The sequence below is a fragment of the Ostrea edulis genome, chromosome 4 (assembly GCF_947568905.1).
Source record: "Ostrea edulis chromosome 4, xbOstEdul1.1, whole genome shotgun sequence".
In the NCBI taxonomy this organism is placed as follows: domain Eukaryota; kingdom Metazoa; phylum Mollusca; class Bivalvia; order Ostreida; family Ostreidae; genus Ostrea; species Ostrea edulis.
The window spans coordinates 4,324,102-4,339,101 of record NC_079167.1 but is presented as its reverse complement, the minus strand read 5'-3'; the positions used below and the strand labels follow the sequence as shown (position 1 = coordinate 4,339,101).

Below are 15,000 nucleotides of genomic sequence, written 5' to 3'. Positions count from 1 at the left end.
ATTTTGTATCAGTATTCTAATTTTTCAGCAAGAGTACCGAAATTCTATGCCAGCATCCAGTTACCAGCAGCAAAAATTGAGAGTTTGTGAAGTGTGCTCAGCTTATCTTGGAATCCATGATAATGACCGACGTCTGGCAGACCATTTTGGTGGAAAACTTCACCTTGGTTTTATTACAATCAGAGAAAAGTTGGAGGAATTAAAGGTAGGCTTATTTACATTCACTGAAAATTGTTAGATGTGTAAATTTCAATTCTAAAAGTGATATAGACTTCTACATTGTTTTGTATTACCAGCAAAGTATTGCTGATAGAAGAATGCAGAGAGAAAAAGAGAGAGAGGAACAAAAGTTAAAGCGTGCAGAGCGAGAGAAAGCAGAGGAGGAGGCTCGAGTAAGTCAAGCTCGCAGCAGGAGCCGGAGTCGTAAAAGAAGTCGAAGTCGAAGTAGAGATCGTAAGCGAAGGTCGCGCAGCAGAAGCAGAAGGTATGTGAACCATATAAATACTCATGTTGTACTTTTAAAAGAAACCCCAGTATAAATGCATGTAAACCATTTAAAAACTCATATTGCAGTGTAAAAGAAACCAGTTGAATACATGTGAACCATGTTAAAATCACTTTACACTGTAAACAAAACAAAATATTTGGATTTGTGTGTTGCAGAAGATCCAGATCTAGATCCAGAAATCGTCATTCAAGGAAGAGATCCAAACGTTCCCGATCCAGATCACGAAACAGGAGATCTAGATCAAGGTCTAGAAGAAGGTCCAGGTATCAGTTTTATGAACAATAGATCCCCCATTTCAACCTTATCAAAGTGTTATGCAGCAAACCTTTGCAGGTGGCAAATAAATGTAACCCTATTCCTAAAGTAAAAGTGAAAAAGTAAATATGTTGAGGGGCCAAATACGACTATAGTCTTAATACCTTGTTCTTTCATAGTGCCCGTAGATTTATCCATGTGTGTAAAATGCATTCAGTGTTTAATTCTGCAATGCAACTTTATATTGGTGACTTACTCCGCTATTTCAGGCGCTCCAGGAGCCGCTCAAGAAGCAGATCCAGAAAGTCTCGCAGTCACTCTCGCCATAAACGACGTCACCATTCAAGGTCCAGATCTCGCAGCAAGAGAAGCCAAAGCAGAGAAAAGAGAAAGAATGGTTCCTCCAGGTCTTCATCACAGGAAAAGGGCAATCGTTCCTCAGCAGAGAAGTCGGTATGATTAGGTATAAGATTTGTAATTCATTTGTTTTCTCTCATATAATCATTTTGGTTTCTGTCGTGTGCAAGTATGATTGAAATATTGAAAATCTTAACAGGTGATTAGTAATTATTGTGACTTTATTAATTTTTTATATTAAGTTTAGTGGATTTGTCAAAAAATACAGTTTTTTGATTAGGGCTATTCCAGAAATAAATACATGGGGGGTTCGGGAGGCACCTTTTGTATATACCAAGCACCCATTAAAAAAAATAAAAAAATTACCCCATGACCCATCAAATTAATAAACTCATTTGACAATGACCCATCTAATAAAAAAAAAACTAACCAGACCCACCACAAAAATATTTTTAAAAATGAAAACGGTACAAATCTCGCGAGGTTTTCGGGACAAACATTCTAGTCAATGACACGGTAATGCCTGTGCGACATTGTATCACAGTAGTTCTGAAGAAACAATGTCACATCAACAATCAAAGGCATCTATGGCGGAAATGTTGGAAAGATTGGGAGTCCAAACGATGCTATCATCATGAAATGGGCATGGATATGTTTTTCCACGAATCGTTCGTCTTCTAATGGAGCCCGCGCCCGGAGGCCTCTATATCACCATCACACCGACTGATAAATATAACGCATCGGTACCCTCATATAAATCAACTAAGGTTTGCCTATTTTTATTAGAAAATGGAATACCTATTGGTTTCAAAATATTCCCCAAATCGATGCACTGTAAACTGTAATAATCTACAGAACAGAGTTCGCCGCCATCACGTCCAAAGGGACCCTACTAAACGCGCCTCTAATTTGAAGAGTGCCGTAATGGAAAGTTATGCGCTGCAAAGAGCGACAACTCGAATAGTTCTATGTTACTTCCGATTTCGAAAGCACATTTTCAATTTTCCCTCCGACGTTTTGTAACCAACACGACAAGAGCGACAATAAAAATATTCTGAAAACTCAACACCCACGTGGCACAACATAAAACAATAGAAACTACCCACTACCCATAATAAATATTTTATTAACAATCTATCCACGGACCAATTAAAATATGAAAAAATACGACCACCCACACAAAAAATATCATTTGCCGCCCGACCCCCCCATTTGCTCATTTCTGGAACAGCCCTTAGGGCCACGTCTATAAGCAGGTGTCCTATAGTAATTAAGCTGTGTAGGTCTGCAAACACTTTTCCGGACTTGTTAGCTCAAGTGAGCTTTTATGATAACATTTTTTGTTTGTCCGAATATCTGTCTGTCTGTAAACTTTTCACATCTTCTTCTCCAGAAGGACTATACCAATTTCAATGTAATTTGGCATAAATCATCTTTTGGTGAAGGGGATTCAAATTTATTTAAATGAAGGGACCTGCCCAATTCAGGGTAGATGAAAATTGGGTGGCACCATTTATAAATCTCGAGAACCACTTGGCCAAGAAAAGTTGAAATTTACTTAAAAGCTTTCAGACAGAAGAGTAGATTCAAGTTTGTTCAAATCATGGTTCCTGGGGGTAGGGTGAGGCCACAATAGATCAAAGTTTTACATGGAGATATATAGGAAAAATATTTTAGAATCTTCTTTTCAAAAACGAAAGGATCATGATTAATCATGTCAATATGCAAGCATCCATTTTATTCAAGATTGCAATTGGTCAGCGTCCATTGTTGTGCATTAACAATTGAATATTTTTTAATTTGGTATGAAACATCTTGGAGAAAGGAAACATAAATTGTAAATTTCAGGATTCCTGGGACCTCGGGGATGGGACAAAAACTGCCATTCGTTGACCTTTTTTTTCTTCAAAAATCTTCTTTTTTACATCCACACATCTGTAAGAAAAACTAAATGCATAGTCATGGAGAGCAGGAAGGCCTCTACCAGAACTGTAATTTCATGATATCTGGGAAAGAGGTTCTGAGTCCAGGGCAGGGTCAAACAATTAAATAACATCTTCTTTAGTGTTATTGACACTGATTGAAACTAAATAGAAATTTGAAATGATCTGGTAGTCCTTTACCACAATTGTAAATTTGATGACCCCACAGGTAGGGGTTTGGTATCAGGGTGGGACCAAACTAGTCAAAAATGATTAATAAATGTGTGAACAGTAGAACATTTTTAACTTCTTCTTGATAACTACTATTCCAATTCCTTTCAAATTTGGTATGAAGCATGTTTGGGACAAGGATGTAAATTGTAAATTTGAGGACTCATGGGGCAAAAATTGACCAATTTTTAAAAGTTTTCCATATAACTGCATATCGTTAAGAAAAACTAAATGCATAATGATATATAGAAGAGAGGCTTCTACCAAAATTGTAAGTTTCATGATCCCTGGGGTAGAGGTTCTGATTCCAGGGTGGGGACAAACTTGGTATATATAGTGTATTTGTGCAAAACATGTAAATTATATTTGCCTTAATTAATTCTGTTGATACTTAATTGAAACTAAATGGATATTTAGAAGGAGTAGGTAGTCCTATACCAACCAAAATAGTAAATTTCATGATCCTAGGGGGGTAAGGGTTTGGTTTCAGGGTGGCACCAAAATTATTATAGTGATTATTGTCTTTATCATTTGAAGGACTTCTTGAAGTTTACTGATACAGCAATCCCAGGGTTTTGACTTTAGAGTGGGTCCAAATTAGTGATATCATTTTATGATAATACATATATCACATTATGTAAAGCCTTTCATCAGTATAAGCACTTTTGAGGGCAGGGAAGTTTTAAGAACACATCTTGTTTTACACTTGCTGAACATTAGAATTTAGCTGAGATATTCAGAACAGGACATTTTTTATAGATTTTTATTCCTTGGGATTAGTGATACTTCTAACTAGTACTCGGGTGACTGATAAGGCCTGTGGGCCTTTTGTTGAAAGAGTTATGGATGTTGAGCTTTGTCGACTTATTTTGAAAGAATTATTGGTGTTGAACCTAGCAAATAAAGCCACAAAGTGGGGCCCTTTCATAATGATTGCCACCACATTGATATTTAGTTTCTGATTCTCTTCATGTCCTATTGCTCATAAGGCTGACACAAGCTTCTTCTTCCCTCCCCCCCTGGCCTTGTGATCCTTTTAAGTTTTGTAGTGATGGTCCTCCTCTAAATCTCTTGTTTGTTCCCCCTTTTTGATGTGCTAAAATGTGCTTCCAATTATATTTCGTTGGGCACTTGATTTCATGGTCTGGCAAAACCATGAAACTGATGAAAAATGATGAAACTACAATAATTATGCAAGATGAAAGCATGGACTAGTTTTGTGAAACTCATTTTGTCCCCTTTTTTTTTATTTTGCAGGACAAGAAAGAAGTTTGACCTCATTCAGATAACCAGAACTAACCACAAAATGAATTTTTTTTTAACCATATCCAGTCTCTGGAATCGTGAAACAGACTTTGGTGCCATGTTTCAATCTTTTACCCATAATAAAAATGGAAAGTTGCATGACAAGCAATTGTGTTATCAATTATCTTGATGGATGATGGACGTTACAATACAGTGCTCTTTATGAAAATATGTTTTTCATATTTTAACATATTTGAAAAAAAAACTGCTGTTTAAAAATGTCACTTGGTGACCTTTTGTAATCATGTTTTTCTGTTGTGAAAAAAATCACCAATTATCACATTTGAGTTCACCTGAGCTGAAAGCTTACTGAGCTATTTTGATTACCCATTGTCTGTCTGTAAACTTCACATTTTCATCTTCAATTTCATTCAAACTTGGTACACATCATCCGTGGGTGAAGGGGATTCAAGTTTGTCCAAATGAAGGGTAATGCCCTCTTAAAAGGGGAGATAATCACAAAAATGCGAAAATAGGGTGGGGTCATTTACAAAACGGGGCAAGAAAAGTTCAAATTTACATGAAAGCTTCCAGACATAGTGCAGACTCAAGTTTGTTCAAATCGTGGTGCCCCGCCCCTCTCCCCTGGGGTAGGGTGGGGTCACAATAGGGGATTAAAATTTTATATGCAAATATATAGGGAAAATCTTCGGAACCACTGGGCCAGAAAAGCTTCTTGACATGGTGCAGATTCAAGTTTGTTCAAATCGGTGTAATATCTCTTGAACTAAGCTAAGGATTGCACATTTTGTATATACCTTTTCTACAGAAAGACCTTTCATGTCATGCAATGCTGTGTGACCTTGACCTGGAAGTTTGACTACTTTAAATAAAAATCTAACCTGTTCAATATGTCCTGAACTATTTAAGGTAGGTGTTTCATATCTTGTATATATACTTCTTATGGGAAGACGTTTGATATCATGATCTTTGACCTTGTAACCTTGAGCTCAGAATTTGACTTGCATTTAAGAAAACATAACCTATTAAATATATTCAGAACTACTTTAGGTGCCCCACATTTTGTATATATATATTCTTTTTGGCAAAACCTTGTACACAATTGTGTACACAACCTACTTTATGAAAAAATCCCTAACTATTCAAATATCTCTTCTTTTTTTTGTCAACGGTGCTGGACAGCCTGCTCCTTGACTTTTCAAATTAGGGGTTTAATTTTTTGTATGTAGCTTCTTTATGGCAAGACTTATTCATATTCTGTATATAGGTTTCTTTTGGCAAAGTCTTCATTTTCAGTTATGTTGTGATTTTTTGAGGCAAGGTTGTGGCCACAATATGGAGTCAAAAAATTTCATCAGAATGAAGATTGATAAAATAAAAAATCACAACAGCTGAATAATAGCAGGGCTAAGGTGACTAGGGGGAGTGAAGTGGCCCATGGGCCTCTTGTTATGTATCTATTAAAGGGAAAGGCAACCCAAAATATTTTTAAATGATGGGATTAATCATATGATAAAGATTTGTCATACAATTCTGTTGATATACGGCCGAGATAGGCTTCAATACTAATTTGAAAACGTCCAAAATTTGAAATTACCGCGATATAAAGAGGCTGCCATGATGTGTAACTCTATTGTATTCAAGACCACAAAAATCAATAATTTTGACGTCACACCGTCTGTTCCGGTTTTGATGAGATTCTAAGATCATCCACAGGTGCTTGGGTTCAGCCAGCCCCCCCCCCCCCCCCCCCGAATAAGCTACACGAGTTGATTTAATATTTTTTTCTCTTGAAAATATTTCTAATGCATGTCAACAACGTCTTGCATACCCAAAAGTCCAAAATAAGTCCTTTAAAAAAAAAATGCCCTCACTGGTTATTATAACAGAACTTATAATCACCAGTGGCCTACGGTATTTTTTTTTTTTTAAAGGGCTTGTTTTGAATGATTGGGCTGAACCCAAGCACCTGCGAGATGATCAAATATGTGCATGTGGTAGATCTTACGAATAAATAGGTTGGTGCCTTCCTGGCAAGCAGTTAATTACACTAATGTGAAAAAATATTATTTTTCGAAATTCCCGATTTAACCAAGTCATTTGAAAAGAAAAGACTACGTAAACTGTGGATCCATCATTTGCGTAATGACAAGTTGAGGTTCGAGACATTTGTATGAAGAATGTGTACCGTCTACCTGGTCTGCGACTCGACTGAACGTCATCTTAATTTCTTCTTGCAAAAGAACGGGTTCAAATCTATACGGCTCCAAACTTAACTGTTCGTGACTTGTCATGTTTACAGTGCTGCTGATGAAATAAACCAGAACAGACGGTGTGACGTCATAAATTAAACTCCAATGGCCACTCTTAGCGGCAGGTAATTTAAAAATTCATGATAGATTAATATTGATTTAATTGTTAAGGAAGGATTTTTGTAGTTAAAGATGTCAGTTACGATATCGGTAAGTAATTATCTGTGTATGGTAAATGCACCAGTACCTTTTCAATGACAAAAAAAGCAACTATGTGGTTAGGGCTGCCTTTCCCTTTAAGTATGGGGTATCTAAAATGATGAAAACCTTATAAGAATGTATTAAATCTGTTAAAATAAAATCTTTACCCCTAATTAGTTAATGTAGCAGATTAATTTAGTGCAAATAATGTTTTTACCAAAACTGAAATACAAGAGCCAGGTAAAGTAATTTTATGAAAATGTATGGAATATTTAAAAACCTTAATTGTTGAACATGTAATAGAAGAACAATGTTGCATAATTATGAAGAGCATTGCTGTCTACCAAAATTGTAAACTTCATTGGCCTCAGATTAGGGGATCACGCCTCAGCACAGGGCTGTATGGCTTGCATGCCATAATGAATTGCTGTTTATCTCGACAAAGTTCAGGTGGATACACACTACATTTGTGTGTGTGAATTATGAATGTCTGTCCTACAGGTATTGGACATTGTAAATATATATACATGTAATAAAAAAAAAAATGTTTTTCTGTAAACAAACTATTAACAAGGTATATCTCTCCATCATCTTATTTTTTTAACAGCCTCATCGTGTGCGGTTTTCGGCGAAAAGTTCAATTTAATCTGATAATTACACCTTTGCCGTCTAGCAACAACTGCCAAGGTAATCTCTTGCATCATTGTAGTGTATTGGAATAAGTCTATTTTTCAGCGATAATTGACAGTCGGATATCTTTGGTCAGCAGAAAGAGCAAACCATACCATATATTGATTGATTGAATACTGTTTAACGTCCCTCGAGAGAATATTTCACTCGTATGTGGAGACGTTACCACTGCTGGTGAAGGGCTGTGCAAAATTTTGGCCTATGCTCTGCGCTTATGGTCATTGAGCAGGGAGGGATCTTTATCGTGCCACACCTGCTGTGACACGGGACCTCGGTTTTTACGGTCTCATCCGAAGGACCGCCCCATTTAGTCGCCTTTTACGACACGTAAGGGGGTACTGAGGACTTATTCTAACCCAGAAAATAAACTTAATATAATTTCAATAACCATAAAAACTTAGTAAATGATATTACCGAGCGAAGGCCCGTCCGCGAAGCAAGGCTCTAAAGGTAACACGTATGTAAAAGAAAAAAGTCAAAATCAGCAAAAGAAAAAGAGATAATCTCTATATACGTTCACTGAAATTTTCGTGATCCATATGGGCGCCGCCATTAATTTTTTCATTACCTGCTTCAACAGTTATTCGTGTTTTATTTTGAATGCCAATAATAGAAGACTATAATGTGCAATTCGTAATTTAAACACTCAGTTTGTTCAAAGTGAATAGTATAATTATCATTGTAACAGGTTTTAGCAAATAAATACATATAAAACCGTAATACGACTAAATAGATGAACGAGTTCATGAGTTTCTTTGAAATACGATAAAATTACGGTTACTTTTTTTAACATTTTGAAGTTATTGGTTAATTTTGCTTAGTTTTAACGGCCATTTTCATTGCATACGGAATGTATTATTGTTGTTTATAATTGTTTGCTTTGAAAAGAGAAAAAAATCGAGGCTAAATGTGACGTCACAATGCACAATTTACGTCGCCTTGCGTTTTATTTCCCGCGTTCAATGAATAGGCGGATCGTGTAAAACTGTTGTCCCCATATAAACTCCTTTAATATTGAGATGTTACTGGGGGTTTAGCGCAAGGAAATTTCATTCAATATATATATTTTTAAATGAATAATATTCTACCGTACTTAACGGAATTATGATTACCACTCGGGACACGGAGATACGTGTATGCTTCGCTCGGCCTAACGGTCACACCGTATACATATTAAATGCTTAATCAACGGACCCTTTTGCAAAACAAATATACATAAAAGCAAAATTAACGATCTGGCATGTAACGAAAACGGTTATTCTCACATTATCACCAGTGTGAGATAGACTTTACCCATGTGAGACAGCCATGTGAGATTTTTCTGTCTCACACTGCTGCGACATCATTTGATTGTGACGTCATATATTTTCTATGACTTACGTTACACAGTGAATATTTACATTACACGGTGAAGCAAAAATATTTTGCATTGTTATCTTTGAATTTTAATGTATATAGCTTTCTGTTGGACAACCTTGGGTTTTTTAGTTTACACTTAACAGTGTAAACCATTTTCGGGTATGCTCTTTCTCCCTATCTAATTAGTTTTTGCATCGAAGTTCAAATGAGGATTTTGATAATTTAGAATTTTCTCAAAGCTCCTAAATTTGTGCACTAAACTGTAGATAAAATGTGAGAAAAATAATTCTTCATTATTTACTAGTGTGGGATAGGGAAAGTCCACCTCGGGAACAAGATTCGCTGTCTAGGACTCGTCAAAGCCTCGTCCTAGACTGCGAATCTTGTCCCCAATCGGAACTCCTCGAATGTCTCGCGCACTCAACATAGATCTATGTCGAGTGCGCGAGACATTCGAGGAGTTCCGATTGATCTTGTCCCCTCGCTGGAATTTTCCCTATCCCACACTCGTACTAATGAAGGATTCTATTAGTCTCACACTGCTGCGACGTCATTTGATTGTGACGTCATATATTTTCTATGATTTACGTTACACGTTGAAGATTTACATTACACGGTGAAGCAAAAATATTTTGCATTGTTATCTTTGAATTTTAATGTATATAGCTTTCTGTTGGACAACCTTGGGTTTTTTAGTTTACACTTAACAGTGTAAACCATTTTCGGGTATGCTCTTTCTCCCTATCTAATTAGTTTTTGCATCGAAGTTCAAATGAGGATTTTGATAATTTAGAATTTTCTCAAAGCTCCTAAATTTGTGCACTAAACTGTAGCTAAAATGTGAGAAAAATAATCCTTCATTATTTACTCGTGTGGGATAGGGAAATTCCACCTCGGGAACAAGATTCACTGTCTAGGACTCGGCTTAGACTGCGAATCTTGTCCCCTCGGTGGAATTTCCCTATCCCACACTCGTACTAATGAAGCGACGCGACGAGCTCGCTCCAATGATTACGCAATGGAGTCGCGTGGTTTGCTCTTCATCAGCTGAAAAATGATGGGGACTACTCATAATGCCTCCGGAAAAATGTCGCCGTCACTGCGGTATACTTCATTAACAACCCCGTAGATAAAACAAATAAATAGTTTGGGAAGTACCACAAATGATTTAAATTCCAAACAAGCTTTCCCATACCTTCGTACGTTTTGTTGTGGATAATTGATTGGTTTGAAAGAAAAAATTATCGCAGCTAATGATGACGTCACAATGCACTGTTTACATCAACCGCATTATATTTCCCGCGTTAAGTGAAATGCCTAAAGTCGTGTTGTAAGATGTCATGGGTCTTCGCTCGTCTCAACGGTCACACCGTATACATATTATTCCATGGCTACTCATAAGAGAGTATTATGCCTCGTTCACACGAAGAATTTAATTCGCATTAAACGTAAGTTAATGCGAATTAAATCTGAACCGCGTTCACACGGAGATTTTAAGGTAGCGACGGATAGCAACCACGTGATCAGTAAAAATTGTGTATTTTCACGTGAATTCATTTTCCGGAATTCCTTACTCCGTCATAGAATAGTCGAAAAACAAAAAGGGGTTCCGAAAGTGTTTTGTTGCTGTGACTGACTCGCCTACAGAAAATATGCACATACCACATAAGTATACGTCAATGTCTGTAATAATGGTAGATCAAATGTTTCATCTGTGTGAAACTTTTTGCTAATCGAAATGTTAAACCAACCACCAATCCATGTACATAGATGCGCTACGTAAACAAAGTTGTTGATTGATGCATCGTAATGTCCGAGTGCTGCATGCTGAGAGATTAAATACTGTTTATACAGTCATTGAGAGGCTAAACAAAGTTTCTTGCAAGAAGAAGAAGTTGGTGGATGCATTCAACTTGGACAACGAAATCATAGTTTCGTTTGGTGAGTGAAAAAAATATGTGCCATAAATTTGCATTCAAAAGTTCAACTCACATTTCTCTGCTATTTCACAACGCGATTTATAATAACATCTGTAAGTTTAAACACACGACATACAGTAGATGTATTAGTTTGTATGTATATATGTATTCCATATGTGCATAAAAATATAACTCCCACCTGTGCATGTGATTGTAAACGAACGGATGTCTTGTAAATGTATACCACATTTGTAAACATGGGCTCTCACAACTCTTTTATTAAGAAAATAATAATATCGTTATGAAAATAACCGTTACGAAAATAACATACCTTGAACTACATGTATAAAAGTAATGAAAAACAAATATCTGTATAGACCTGCTATCTAGGGGTATGAGGGAACCGGATAAAAAGTGGAAGGGGGGGGGGAGGGGCATGTGTTGAATTATAATTCCCTTGACTATAGTATACATATACTATTACTTTGAAATTTCAGTGACCTAAGAAATATATCAAACCTGAAGTTTCGTGTTTCACACAAACATGTAGGTTGGCAAAACCTTTTTAAATAATGTAAATTAATCACAAGTCTGCATATGCCCTCTCATAGGCAAATGTATGCACTGTATGTATAAGTAAGATATGTATACTACACGTATGCCCTTCTCTTTTGTAAATAAAACAGATATGATAAGTCTATGGCAGTTTATGAAAACATATATACATGTCATCTCATTGCAATTTATAATTTTGAAACATCAGTATTTAAATTTTAACTGAATATGTGTTGAGACACAGTTTTAAAATTCACATTGTCTGACGCAATCTAATTACTCAATGGTATAATATAGACCTAACTGTGCAAATATCAATTATGATGATCTTTTTTCTAGTCATCAGCCTGAAGACCGAGGGAGGTTAGATAGGACCATTGCAGGTTGAAGTGGATTTCGAGTCAACAAGTATAACAGCAAGAGAGGTACTATATTTTTTTTGATAAACATTTGTAAAGACAATTCTGAGTATATCAGATATTCATCTCTTTTGCTATATTTAAATATATTTATCTATATTTTGAACAGGTACTCCATTTACAGTGATGATGACATATCCCCTGGACCCCCACAACTCCACAAATTTAAAATTGTTTGATCAAGTTCCGAAGATTAAAGAACTACTGCAAAATTTGGGACTGGATGAAAAACATTAATTCACTTATATGAGCTCAGAGCAGTGGATGTTATACAACATATTTTAAACTAAATTGTGAATTTAAGGGAAAACAAGTACATGTACTCGTATATTACAAGTACATGCCTTTTGAAAGACAATAATATTGCATAGATGTAAAGGAAATTTCAATGTTGATTATTCTTTCTTAGATATATTAGTAAAAAATGTGCACATGATAGAATATCAATTTTATAACTTCAATCAATGTGTTTGAATTTTCCTTGTAATTCAAAATTTAGTTGAAACATACATCATAGATACATTAATGTATATCAAATTTTTAGAAAAGTTTCATAATGGAACTAATTCACCCCCCCCCCCCCCCCCCCCCCCTTATACATACAGTGAACATAGACCTTCACCTGGGGAAAACTTCAGTTAGTTAATGCAATATACATGTACATGCATTCTCAGTTATCCAATAGTGATTTTTTGGTTCCATGTGAAACTACAATTAGAAATCTTAAACTTATGAAAGACACACCTATCTGTGAGGGTAAGATGACTCAGATGGACTTAGTGATCCATGGGCAGTCCATGGGTCTCTTTCATTGATATTAATTATTTATTGAAATATGAAATGGTTATTTAAACATATTTGGTATTATATTGTATAGTGATATCAATTTCTATCAAAAAATATGTATAGGTAATAGATTTGGTCCAGTTATTACAAGAAATTGTATGAAAAATAACTAAATATTTAGGCAATCATTGTGAGTGTGAAAAGGTCAACTGCAATAGCACACACTATATATCATTCTTAAATGGCTCATAGAAACTTCTAGTATTGTAAGTTTGAATGCTCAATATGGTAATTTGGGAATGCTTAATCATTTAAGGTCAATAGTTTATCTCTGCTGACTGTATCTCTTAAAATTCATTTCTAGAAAGGAGGGGGTAGGGTTACAAAATCTGACATAGTTTCAGATTAAACCTCATTTGGTATATTTTTTTCTATTCAATATTTTAGATACTACTTGACTTATTGTAAAAATGAAATAAAATCAGAAATTTTATGAGCAGAATTTTGTTGTTATCAGAAAATGTATGCCTGATAGTATTTGAGAAACGCCATATTTAGGATAAATTGGCCAATTGCCAAGTCGAATCATGCCAATGTTTTCTTTAGATGCATTTTGAATTTCTAATCCATGTTGATTTTTTATCTGTTTGTGTTTAATTTACATAACTATATATGACAAACAATATTTCTGTTGTCAATAAAAATTTTATTGGCTTTTGTGTTAATTTGCTCATTTTTGCCTTTTGGGGCTGCAAAAGAGGGGATTTCAATCTCGCTTTCCTCGAAAATTAACCTGATTACTTTTGTTGATTTTTGATATGTTTTAGGATAAAGTCAAAATGTTATAATAAATAAAATTGAAAAAAATTCAATGAGCAGTTTTTTGGGGGCTAGCTATCAATAGCTACCTTAATGCGCATTAGTTTACTTCGAATTAAAATTAAAATTGACGTCGCAATTTAATGCGAATTAAATTTACTTCGCATTAGCTCCGTGTGAACGCTAAGCGAAGCTAATTCGCATTAAATGTACACGCATGCGTAATGGCAAATTTGGGTCACATGCATCATACCCATGGTCAGCTATATATATTAATGTCAGTTTTGTACGAAAAACTAAGCAAAACGATAATAATCACTAAAAACATGTACAAACAGCATGTCATTAGATAATATCAGACGTAAATCTGTTCTCTGCACAGACATACTGAGTAATACATGTGGAAGGAATCGTTTTTAAATATGACAAAAAAGTTTTAAAATGGTGATGATATGATTTTCTTTTTTACATTTTTTAAAAAACAAATATGCCGCTCATTGTTAATTTTTTATACCATATGACGTCATAGTAGACTTATAATACGTAATAGTAATTAAAAATTACGTCACAACAGTAGTCAGCGGATAGGTGAAAAAGACGTTCCGAAGTTTTAAAATTGGGCCCATGAAGAAACAATATATTGTCTAGATTGAATGCTGGTCGTCAGAGGAAATAACAAGTAATTTCTTGGGAACATATAAATAAACACGACAAAACTCCTTATGTGTAGATCAGCATGCAAATTGTAAACATGTAGTATACTACATGTATATAGCGTTTTGAACAGAGAATTCTGTATCTACACAATATTCATTAAAATATCTATAAAAATAATTTTCAATAACATAGTCTATTCTTTAATTTATTTCGCGCACCCTTTAATAGAGATGCATACAATGCGCATTAGTTTACTTCGCATTAAATATTACCGCCGTGTGAACGCTGTTAAGGGTGACGGACCTAATTCGTTTCTACAATAGAGATTTTATTCAAATTTTGATATAAGGTAAAACATGCATTAAAGAGTTAAAATCATTGGAAAAAACAAATGAAAATCGTATTTGATTTTCAGCGGGGGGGGGGGGGGGGGGGGGGGGGGGGGGGGGGGTGGGGGGGGGGCGTTCAAAAGTTGGCTATGAAGTAGTCGTAATTGCAAAGGAATATAGGGAAATTTCCAATGTGCAATATAAAAGTTAAATTAAAAAAAATTCTACAATAGAGTTTTAATCCAAATTAAAGAATGATTTTAAAATGACAATAAGCTTACTAATTGTAAGAAAAAAAGTATGGGTCATCGGCAATTCTTTTTAAGGGGAGCATGTCAAAGGACGATTTTTGGCCAGTTTTCAAGGAAATGTCATTAAATAAGAAATGGATAGGTTTTCTACTTGTAGTTTCACACTTTTTCTTTTCATATGGATTAAGAAAAAGTTCACCAATCATATGTAAACACTGAGTCAT

The 15,000-nt window shown here is 35.3% G+C and overlaps 1 protein-coding gene and 1 long non-coding RNA gene across 6 annotated transcripts in view; both read left to right on the top strand.

Annotated features, from left to right (window-relative positions):
* The window catches only part of LOC130053942 (putative RNA-binding protein Luc7-like 1), a 16,317-nt gene extending 11,634 nt beyond the window's left edge, over positions 1-4,683 (top strand). For all 5 annotated transcript variants that reach the window (XM_056161717.1, XM_056161718.1, XM_056161721.1 and 2 more), the window contains 5 exons: positions 29-205; positions 297-484; positions 664-771; positions 1,033-1,216; positions 4,531-4,683. In XM_056161717.1, coding sequence (XP_056017692.1) covers positions 29-205; positions 297-484; positions 664-771; positions 1,033-1,216; positions 4,531-4,548 — 675 coding nt within the window. In that variant the 3' untranslated portion in view covers positions 4,549-4,683. The remainder of the gene's footprint in view (positions 1-28; positions 206-296; positions 485-663; positions 772-1,032; positions 1,217-4,530) is intronic.
* A 5,409-nt stretch (positions 4,684-10,092) lies between these two features.
* LOC130053941 (uncharacterized) lies at positions 10,093-12,731 on the top strand. Its single transcript, XR_008802158.1, has 3 exons — positions 10,093-10,982; positions 11,855-11,940; positions 12,044-12,731. It is a non-coding gene; the product is annotated as an uncharacterized LOC130053941 (long non-coding RNA).
* The last annotated feature ends 2,269 nt before the right edge of the window (positions 12,732-15,000 follow it).